The sequence below is a fragment of the Gavialis gangeticus genome, unplaced genomic scaffold (genome assembly GCF_001723915.1).
Source record: "Gavialis gangeticus isolate Ggan-Ray unplaced genomic scaffold, GavGan_comp1, whole genome shotgun sequence".
NCBI classification, from domain to species: Eukaryota; Metazoa; Chordata; order Crocodylia; family Gavialidae; genus Gavialis; species Gavialis gangeticus.
In genome coordinates this window covers 21,536,514-21,548,279 of record NW_017729034.1, presented here as the reverse complement: position 1 = coordinate 21,548,279, position 11,766 = coordinate 21,536,514, and the positions used below count along the sequence as shown (strand labels likewise).

The 11,766-nt window shown below is 43.3% G+C and overlaps 1 protein-coding gene across 1 annotated transcript in view; it reads right to left on the bottom strand.

Annotated features, from left to right (window-relative positions):
- Nucleotides 1-11,766, bottom strand: part of ALK (anaplastic lymphoma receptor tyrosine kinase) — a 607,969-nt gene that overhangs the window by 132,053 nt on the left and 464,150 nt on the right. The window contains exon 8 of the mRNA XM_019527591.1: nucleotides 11,231-11,331. Coding sequence (XP_019383136.1) covers nucleotides 11,231-11,331 — 101 coding nt within the window. The remainder of the gene's footprint in view (nucleotides 1-11,230; nucleotides 11,332-11,766) is intronic.

The window sequence follows — 11,766 nt, the reverse complement described above, 5'->3', positions numbered from 1 at the left end:
CTGCCACTGCCTGGCCTGCCTAGAAAGGCAGTCCAGCTGTGGAGCTGCCCCAGCCCCATTGTATGCCTAGGGGGCAGCAGGACACGCCACGGCCAGGTGGCACCTGGGCCAAGCGGGACCAAGGGACCTGCCATGGGCTGGACAAAGCCCCTCCATGGGCCACATCCAGCCCATGGGCTATATTTTGCACACCCCTGGTATGCACATTCATTAATGTGCTTTTCCTAATGCACATTAAATTTAGTACCTCCTTTGTAAGGTACTAGAAAAAGGCACATTAGCCTATTTTAATGCACATTAACAAAAGCAAACTTTTTTTGTGACACTTAATGTGCATTAAAATAGGCTAATGTGCATTAAAGTGCATGTGTAGATATGCTCACACACTCATAAGCCAAGGCCAAACCATGGGTCAAACTCAGACTGGGAGATAAAAAAATGTATCAGGTCATGTATGTATGTATGTGTATATACACACATTGTTTAATGCATACACATATATCAATTATTTAGTTGGTGCATTAGCTGAACACATTTTTCCTTGGATCATTTTCTTCTATACTAGGAGGGGCTGTTGGAAGAACTATATCACCAAACATTTTCTAGTGTATACAAGTCTTTGTAGTCTGATGAGTATGTAGGTGTTTTATGATCAGGAAATAAATTAGGGCTTGATCACTTAGAAGGCGGGACTGAGTATGCAGCAAATCTGCAGATGACACCAAGGAGGGTAGAGCTCCAGACACATTAGAGAACAGGATTAGGATTCAGAATGATCTTGATAAACTGGAAAATGGTCCAAAATTAATCAAATGAAATTTAATAAGGACAACTGCAAGGTCCTGTACCTGGGACGGGACAATGAAATGCACTAATACATACTGGGGAACAACTGGCTACATAGTGAGAATCTGGGGGTTACAGTGGACCACTAACTGAATATGAATCTACAGTGTCCTCTGGCTGTGAAAAAAGCCAGTTGCACACCGAGTAGTGGTAATAGGAGTGTCACTTGCAGGTCAAGGGAATTGATTCTTCCATTCTGAGTTCCATTCCAGTCCTACTTCTTTATAACTCTGTGATGCTAACTCAAAATCACATTGATCTAATACATTTTTGTATCTCTGAGTCTGAGCTTGTCCCATGGTTTGGCCTTCGCTTCTGGGCCAAGAACCTGGTGGTCCACCAGAAACCTGGAAAAATACCATTGACTTCTGTGGTCTCCAATACCTAATACATGCCATTGAGTGTATGTATGCATGTATATATGTGTGTACATATATATTCATACATGGAGTTTAAAACATGTCGTTTGCATTTAAGTCCTGTTTTTATGCACTTGCCCATGGTTATAAAAGAAGTTCAATACTTGTATGATCTATAATACCAAGGATCACTCTCCCTTTAAACACAGCTTAATAGATACAAGTTAAAACTGACAGCTTTTCAGTAATGAACTCTTTTATATTCAGGCAGCAGCAGAGACAAGTGGAGAATGGCTGCAACACAAGGGTATCTCAAACAATCACATCCTTTACTCCCAGATATTCCTTTAAAAAATTAATTTTCCCCTCCCTCTCTCCACGTTTTTATAGACTTTCCTGTTATGACCCAGCAATATTGGGATTTTTATTAATTAAAATGCTATATAAAGTTCAGTCTCAAGCATTTGGGTTAGTTCAAATGTAACGAAGTCCCTCTGTGGTCCTTTATTCCTATGTATAAAATTACTTTCCAGTGCTTTCTCATTTTAGAGCTCATTCTTTCTCATTGTCAGGAATGAAATATAAACCTTTGCAATTTAGGCTGGTCTCAAAATCTCTGAGATATGAATATTGCCTTCTAATTTGTTTGGAAATGGGGGTGGAGGTAGAGGGGGGAAACCGCTGTGCTTATAAAAAGCAGGACTAGAGGAAAATATTACATGCAGGGACTGAATTTATGCAGCCTTTTCACTAATGGGCAAATGTGAGGGCGCTGAAGGAATGAGTTTATTGAGGCTACACTAATGATGGATTTTTGGACACACAAGAGTATTCAGATCACAGGGTCCTGATTCAACACACACTAAAAAAAGTCCTCTTTATTTTTCAGTGCCTCCAATCCAGGAAATAATTAGGGAGCTTAGTTATTACTCTTATATTTTACAGGGTAATACCATTAGTTTGCTCTCTGATTGGATGATATACTGCATTTGCTTTGATGCTTAAGGGCAAAAGTTATTCAACTATATTTTATTTTTCTTCTCACTTTATGACAAGGCTCTCTACTCTCAGGCTAGATGCATAGTTTGTGACTGTTTGACACCCTTTTGGTCCGAATCATTATTCGTAGGCAGTGTCAGTCATGGGGATGGGGAGGATGGAAGAGGTAATGCTGTAATTCACCCTCTGCTCATAATCCCAGAAAGACTGGAATGGAATTATGAACACTGCCAGTATTCAAATTGTCAGCATTACAGTTCAGAGTCGACACCTTTTTAGATAAATAGAGCAGATCACATCCTTTTTAGATAAGCTATTCAGGCAGCTTATCTTCAGAGCTAGGGAGATAGCAGTGCAGTAGACTAAAATGGGAAAGCTTTCTGTTTCAAAGCATATGTACTAAAAATGTAGGACTGATTCTTCTAGCTCTTAATTTGAAACCAGGATAAGACCACTTATTCTTCCAGAGTTGCTCCTGACTTACACCAGTGTGAATTAAAGGAGAATCTGGATCTTACTGGGATTTTTAAATAAAACATATATCTGGCTCTTTGGGGGCACAATAAGTGACGTTACACCACATCACAGGGTACTGACTTTATAGATCCTTACAAGTAGAACTCTGGGCCCATTTCTGCAGCCTGGTTTCACGGGATCCTTGGTGTAGTACCATGGATTCTGTAGCAATAAGAAGAGTATGCCATCACTGGCTTTGCATGTACCAGCTTGCTGGTGCCATCATCTGTAGGAAGCAGGGGTAGTCACATAAGCAGTTTCTCCTCTTTGGTAGACTAGCCCTAAGTCTGAGGTGATTTGCAAGGGTGTGAAGTCACAAAATGATGTGACAATTGCAGGTGGGCTGCCATCAAGACAGTGCCTGTTATAGGACTCCATAAATTACCATTGAGAGTACTTATTGTTTGCATTATGGTAATGTCCAGGGGCCCCTGTCAAGGATCAGGACTCCTCATGTAAATCACTTATACAGATAAGGACAGAGTCTTTGCTTGAAAGAGCTTGTGGTCAAGGATTCTTATAACATGTGATAAGTGGATGAAACAGAAAAGTGGAGAAGAGGAGAGGAGCGGAGGGTTGGTGGTGGGAGAATGCAGAGGCAAGTTGACCATGCTTTTACATACTAGGCAGGGGTGCTGGCTTGCAGTAGCATAACTAAGGATGAGGGACCAGGCTTCAAGAATGGCTGCCATCACCACTCCTGGTCCATCTGCCACTGCTGCCACCCAGGGTGCAGAACCTGCTTGTTATGCCTCTGTCAGCCTGCCAACTGTCCAGCCAGGTTTTGAGATCTCTACAGCAAAGCAAGCAGAAGCATTTCTTGATTTGGTGGGTACATTGTTGGTCAGGGTCTCATTGTCTGCTTCAAGGAGGCTCAGGAGAAGAGGCATTGTTGGTGTCAAGCTGTAGGAGCCCTGTTGCCTGCCCATCCAGTGAAATTGTTTCCTTTGGTCTGCTGAATCTTGGTGTCAGGTGGGTGATCCCTGTCAGAGAGGCTGCAAAGTACCTGATACATCATCAGGTTAGTTGTTAGATTTTTAAAAGTACTTAATGGTAATGATTGCTTTCCTCTATAGGGTACTGACTGGTTTTCAGAGTGGTATATAAACCACTTCCCTCTTAGCCTGGCATGACTGGATCTTCTGCATTAACATTTTGTACATAGAATTTGAAACAGAATTGACAAACCTTTACAGTAAATGAAGACGCTTAACCTGTAATGGGGAAACCAGATGCTGTTACTAACTACATGTAAGTCAACATGTGAAGCATCTTTATGATGCTAAGTTCAACTCTACTGCAAAGCACCTTGTAAGATTTCGAGCAGGGTCTAATGAAGCCATTTCCTCATGCTAATCTGACTACATCCCTTCAGCATCTGATGTGCAAAGTCTTGACTGGCTTACTTCATTGGAAGAGCAGCCCTTAGATCCTTGGCATGTCATGGAGACCTGCCAGGTAATAAGCAATGGTATCTGGAGCTTCTGAAGTGATAAAAATCAAGTCTTTGACAGTAACAAATGTACAGTGCCAGAGTAAAAGCTGAAGCAGTCAGTGAATTGGAATGGATGTCTTTGCACACATGTCAGCTGTTTGAAGGAAAGGAGTAGCTGGCATCAGATGTGGGAGATAAGCTGATTGGCGAAGTGCAATATGCAGACTGTTATGAACTGGCTCTGAGTGAATCGACTGGCACAGTGACTAAATGGGCATTTTTGGCTGTGATTTCTATGGTTTCTAAGCTTCACAGCAGGGCATTCCAGGTTCTCGCACACCTGCTGATGTGAACTGGAGCAGATAATGAGCTGGATACCCTAGTCAAGTCTTCCGAATGAGGCTGGCATTCATTTTACAAGTATGGCATCACTGGTGGCAGATGGTGCCACATGCGTGATGAGCTCTGAAAATAGAGTAGTGGCACATTTTGAAAGGCCTGAATCTGGGCTCTTGGTGGCTTATTCCTACAATATCCTTCAAATGGTCCCCTGTGTGTACTGGATTGGCAGAAGAATATTCAGAAGCCAAGAACACCATTAAGAAATTAATTAACCATTGCAGGTCAACATTGGCTCTAGCTGCCTTATTTTGTGGGTTTTGGACCTTGCAGTCAAGGCTGATAAGCTGCTTATAGGCAGCCTCACCGATCTGGTAAATAACATGTTCGAACATAATTTGGGGGAATTAAAAGGAGAGCAGGTCCACAGCTAAGATACAGTACATTAAGGCCAAAATTGGGTAGGATTGATGACTGCGCCACATTGCAAACACCAGATGACCTGCCGGAAGGATGTCATCAGATACTCAACAAGCTCATTAGAGACTAAGGAGACCTTCAAAATAGGCAAGGCTGAGACTCACCAGCACAGACAGTTGAGAAACAGGAGGAAAGAAAGGTGTATAACAAAGACAGCTAGACCCAAAAGCGGCCCTAAAAACAGAAAGAAGTCAGCCTATGCCTCTCTCTCCAACAGAATGAGTTTTAGATAATAGCTCTCCTCTGACCCTGTCTCACTGTATGCAAGAGATGGCTTGTGAAGTATCAGTATGGCTTTTTGAAAGCCTGGTGGAGGCTTTTTCAATGTCTATGATGTTTAGCAAAGGCACTGAACACTTGCTATCCTGTCCAGATTAGCTGCTGATTTTTGTAATATGCAGGTTTGTGTTTTACTATTATGGTAACTCTGTTACCATTGGGATTTTTTTTGAAGGCCTGGAAACTCAAAAGTTGTCTTCAGATATGAATGTACTGACTCAGATAACTGGAAGCAGCATACTGAGGGGACTGAAAAACAACTCTGGTACATGAAGTTTCACGGAACAGTCTTACAGAAGCAGAAATTGAAACTGCACATGGGAACACATTCAGTCCAAGATTAGCTGGCGTATGGCAGAGGCATTTCGACAAGCCAAATTTGCTTGGTGTTTTAGAAGCATGAAAATAAAGTCCATGTCTAGTTACCTGCTTGCTTTGCCTGGCGATCGCTGCTGAGAAACAACCTTTGACCTGTCCAAGCCCAGCAGTGAGGCAGTGTTGGCAATTCAAAGATGTCCTGAGTATGAACCCCAGGGCTGCTCTCAGGCTGCCTGTATCTGGAATGCCTGTGCAGGACCACTTGAATCTACATACATGGCCCAGCCACCAGACTTGGGTACATCTGGAGTGGGACTGAATGGGTAGGTCTTGTTTCTCGGTGGTAGTCCCAGGCTTAGCAGGGAGGCAGTGCAGACCAGGCCAAAGAATGTGCTCACCATGTTCACGTATTTAAAAAAAGAATCCCTCTGAATCACAAAGGACTTGGACAACATTTTTTAAGAACAAACACTTGTATGGAAGTCAGCAATGCAGGGGGCATATCTCCATGTTACATTTTTCAAGCTCACAAATGTTCACACACTGCTGTCTCCATTCAAGAATTTTTGGCTGAAAAAAACATTCCTGTGATACCACACCCTCCGTATTCACCTGACCTTGCCCCGTGTGATTTTTTTCTGTTCCCAAAAATCAAAATGAAGCTGAAAGGAAGGAGATTTGATGACATTCCAACCATCCATAAGAACGTGAAAACGGAACTCAAAAAACTCACAGTTGAAAACTTCCAGCATTGCTTCCGGAAGTGGTAGGAACGTTGGGACAAGTGCATATCATCTGGGGGAGATTACTTTGAAGGGGACAGCTCATACAAATGTTGTTTGTACACTATTCTTTAAAATAAAGGCTAAGTCTTAGAACGTTTTGATCACCCCTCATATGTGCAGGGTCACGTCTACTTATCTTACTGAAATGAGCTTGCAGCGCTATCCACTCTGCGTGGCCGACAAAGCAGTGGGAGAGCAGTGAGGAATCTGTAGGCATATGTGGGATCAGCTGGTCTGAAAGTGGGCATTTGCTGGTACCAATCTTGCCTCTTGCATTATGAATAAAAGTGACAGTGAAATTCAGGTCCAGTCCTGCTGTGACATGCCAGGTGGAGCTGTCAGGACTGACAGGTAGAAAGGCAATCTTTTAACGCTTGAACTTAAGCCAGTTCAATTGAGAAGTGATTGAGAGGGAATTAAATACAGAGCAGCATGATGTTATTTTCACAACCACTTTCCAACTCATAACCCCATTATGAGGAAGTTCGTTTGCACCTACTGGAAGAATAAATGGGAGAAAAGCCTCATTCACTCTGTATGTTGAGCTGAGAAGTAGGATTAAATTATTCCGATCACAGACAGATTGTTCCAGTAAGATGGAGTTTGAAGCCACGAGGGCCCTATTGAGAACAGAGGCTTTTATACTATATAAAAAGGCAAGAGACAAAAACCCTTGCCAAACTCCTTCACTCTTTATTACCAACAGCTGCAATGCTGGATGTGTCTGGATGCCTTTTAAGTGCCAAGGGGAGTGACGGAGGTGGGATGGCATGTGAGCAGATGAAATAGATGGCAGCTTCCCCCTGATGGCAAGTTTAATTATTTGCACTGTCGCATGCATAAGGAAAAAAACGCATATTGGGAGCTGTTTCAGCCAGCTTCCTGTGGCAGACAGATTATGGAGAACACACACCCTTTCTGGTCCATGGCACAATGAGGTCTTAAAATATTCAGGTCCTGAGTGTCTTTGTTGTAGAAGGGAAAGCAAGTTAGAAGGAGTTTCCTAAAGGAGGAGTGTGTGAATGCAGCAAGAGAACAAAATAGCACATATTTTCCTGCATGAAATGAGATGCTTAGCAGAGGGGAAGTAGATCAAACCTTAAAAGAACCATCCCTTCCCTTTTATGTTATGCCTTCTTCTGGGGCCTCTCAGCATGTTCCATGATTTTTCTTTCCCTGTGATCACTTGATTAGGGATAGTTTTCATTTTGCAATGCTAAGTGCACAACAAGAAAAGAATGATCTGCATATTAAAAAATGAGGTGTGATTTTGGGTGCCCAGTTTGCCATATTTGACAGGCGGCTGATTTTTCATAAGTTCCCAATCTGTACCCAGGAAAATGTTGACAGGAGCTGATGTTGTCTAGTCCCTGATGCAGCTGTGGCAATTGCACTTGTGATTTCTAGGTCTGAAGTTCTGAGAAATGAGCTGCCCCAAATCATTAGCATTTGATGAAAATTTAGAATAATTAAAAAAAACACCCCAAACAAACCAAGAACAGTATGCCAAACTCTGCCAAATCTGATTTGTCATGTAGCTTTCTCACCTGCATTGATGAACTCTACTTGTCTCAAGAAGTCTACAGGCCAACAAAAGGTAAGGCGCTCCTGGATCTGGTACTGGCCAAAGGGGATGATCTGGTGAGTGACCTGAGAGTCAAAGGGAAGCTGGGAAACAGTGATCATGAGTTGATCACTTTCTCTACCCATCACAACGCTGGCAAATCAGTCAGCAATGCAGAAATCCTTGATTTTAGGAAAGCTGACTTTCATAAGCTCAGGAAGCTGGTTGTTGAGGCCGTAGAAACCAGGCTCTAACAGTGAGGGGAGTCCATGATGAGTGGTCACTCCTTAAGAACATTATCTTTGAAGCACAAGGGCAGTCCATCCCAGCACGTAGGAAAGGCAGCAAAAAGGCTGGGCGCATGGGTTCATGAGCATGGGTGAACTCACACCCATCACTGGTGAAGATCTTGTGAGGGGACACCTTGAGAGGCTAGACACCCATAAATCAGCTGGCCCAGATGGAACACACCCAAGAGTGCTAAAAGAACTGGCAAACATCACAGCATGGCCATTGGTGAGGATATTTGAGAACTTGTGGTGCTCGGGTGAGGTTCCTGATGATTGGAAGAGGGCAAGTGTGGTACCCATCTTCAAGAAAGGGAGTAAGGAAGATCCAGGGAACTAGAGGCCAATCAGTTTGACCTCAATCCCTGGAAAGACATTGGAAAAAATCATCAAAGAAACCATTATCAACAGGCTAATGGAATGCAACATCCTGAAGGATAACCAACGCAGCTTTGTTGTGGGTAGGTCTTGCCTGACTAACCTCATTTCCATCTATGATCAGGTGATGCATTGCCTGGAAAAGGAGAAGAGGCTGACATCATCTACTTGGACTTCAAAAAAGCCTTTGACTTGGTCTCCCATGAAGTCTTCATGATTAAACTGGAGAACTGTGGCCTTGACAACCTCACTGTCCGATGGCTTGGGAACTGGCTCCATGGTTGGACCCAGAGAGTGATAGCTGATGGAACCATGTCAATGTGGTACATGGTGACCAGTGGCATCTCCCAGGGCTCCACACTTGGACCAGTACTTTTTAACATATTTATAAATGATCTGGATACAGGGATCAGAAGTGGACTGGCTAAATTCGCTGATGATACCAAACTATGGGGAAATGCGGTCATGCTAGAAGATAGGTTGGCAATTCAGGCCGTCCTGGACAGGCTTGCAAGGTGGGTGGATCAAAACCTGATGTCATTCAACACTGAGAAATGCAAGGTGCGCCACCTCAAGGAAAAAAAATCCACATTATACTTATAGGTTTGTTAGTGCTACACTTGCTAGCACCACAACCGAAAGGGACTTGGCGGTTTTGACTGACCACAAGGTGAACATGAGCCTCCAATGCGATACCACAGCCAGCAAAGCAAACAAAACCCTGGTTTGCATCTATCAGTGCATCTCAAGCAACACCCAGGAAGTCATCTTCCCACTGTACTTGGCCCTGGTGAGGCTGCAGATGGAGAACTGCATCCAGTTCTGGGCTCTTCACTTTAGGAAGGATGTGGACAAGCTTGAGAGAGTCCAGAGGACAGCCACATGCACAATCAGAGGACAAAAGAACAATCTTATGAGGAAACACTGAGAGACACAGGACTCTTTAGCCTGGAAAAGCAAAGGCTCAGGGGGACTTGGTGGTGGCCTATAAGTATATTAGAGGGGTGCACCAGGAACCGGGAGAACATCTGTTCACCAGGGCACCCCAAGAGAAGACAAGGTTTAACGGTCACAAACTCCAGGAAGACCATTTTATGCTGGACATAAGAAAAAACTTCTTTACCGTCCGAGTCCCCAGAGTCTGGAATAGACTCCCCTGAGAAGCAGTGCAAGCACCTACTCTGGACACCTTTAAAACACACTTGGATGCTTATCTTGCTGGGATCATTTGACCATAGCAGACTCCTGCCCCTTGGGCAGGGGCTGGACCTGATTATCCTGCGAGGTCCCTTCCAGCCCTAATGTCTATGAAATCTATGAAATGTTCCAGGGCATTGGACACACATTAAAAAATGCATGTTATTTTGTGAACTGCCGGTGCTAGACCACAAATGATTTACTCATCAACACCAATTAAATCCATAAGATTGGACACAATGCCCCAAGTGAAACCCCACCAGTGTTCAATAGAATGGAAGAATCACATGAGGCCTCACCAGGGCTGAACAGCAGAATAATCACTTCCCTTGACTTGCAAGTGACACTTATGGGCACCTATACATGTGCCAGATGTCTGCTCCGACATGTGGAGCAGACTCATTTGCTCGAGCATGTTAATTAACATTGTCTGTGTCACATGCATTCAGCATCCCTGTGCTTCAAAATGGCAGTGGGGGCACTTGAACTAAAATTCATCGAACAAGCTTTACTTCAAGCACCCCCACCACCATTTTGAAGTGTAGGATACTGAATACACGTGATGCTTCAGGCGCTTTAACTAGAGTGGCTCCAAGAGCTGATCTAATTAAAGCGCCCCTTTCGCCCCATCCTGGACCATGTGTATAGACATCGTCTGTTACTACAGTCCAGTATGCTCTTGGCCATACAACAACAAGAGTACACTGTTGATTCATATTCAGCTTGTGGTCCATTATAACCCCCAGGTCCTTTTCTATGGAAGAGAAGCCTAACCAGTTATTCCCTAATTTATATCTGTGCATTTGACTATTCTATCCTATGAATATAACTTTTGCATTTGTCCTCACAGAATTTCATTCAATTAAGTTCAGCCCATTTATTCCAGTTTAGCAAAGTAATTTTGAATTTCTAATCCTACCCTCTAGAGTGCCTGTTACCACAAGCCAATACTTTATGTCATCTACAAGTTTAGTAAGTATGCATACTTCTAAGGCATGTGTATCTTTGCTATTGCCTGTAGAGGGAATGCTGTTGCTTGCTACTACTGATATAAGACAATTCTCTCTCTTTCCTCTCTCCCTTTGCTATTTTGGCTGCCAAAGCCATGGTATGGCCCTTTGTCACTATATTTACAGAGTTCTGGCTGACCAATGCATTAACATAGATGTCCAGTTATGATGATCATTAATACAAAACTCATCTCACTAGCTTACACTTACAGTATAGACCAGACAGTCTTCATTCTACATGCACAGATTCTGTTGCGGCTGTGCACTGTAACAGGGCACCTGGATCTTGTGCCTGTACATGGGTCCCCAAAATGGGCGCCTATTCTCACATGCCAGTCTGAGCCACCAAGCATGTCAGTGCCTTTGTTTGAAAACTGAGATGGGTCACTTGTGAGTTCGGAAAGTGTTACAGGAGAAAGAGGAGAATTCAGGACTTGCCTCACAGGGGGAGTTTCTAATTGGAGCTGGAAACACAGCACTGGTCACGACGGTTGTTTCTGCTGCAGGTGCCTCGCTGGTGTTCAGCAAGAGCGCACAGCCTACAGAAAAGGCAAACAGAGAAAAGAACATGCTGTCATGAACCACCTCTAGGTGTAGGGTCTGTAAAAGCCTCCCTGGAACTTTCCTCTAGTAATCTCACTCATTCTGACTCTGTCTGTGTTACTGGGCCATTATTACAGGAGAACAGCATACAGCAAAAGGCATTTTTCAATTGACTTTGGATGCAGTTAATAAAGCTTCACATTCCTTAGGGACCTACTCAGAAAATGTATGTAAGCAATCTGATTACCTTCTTCACACACAGTACTTTTCTTTTTATTTGTGACATGAAGATTCATTTTCTTGGCTGGATCCATAAGAAAATGCTTATTTAAACAAAACAATTTACATGACTCTTTCTGCTGGCAGAATGGCAGGTTAATAACAATAAAGTTGGAGGCCTCTCTGTTCATCTAGGCTGAAAGGCCACTCAT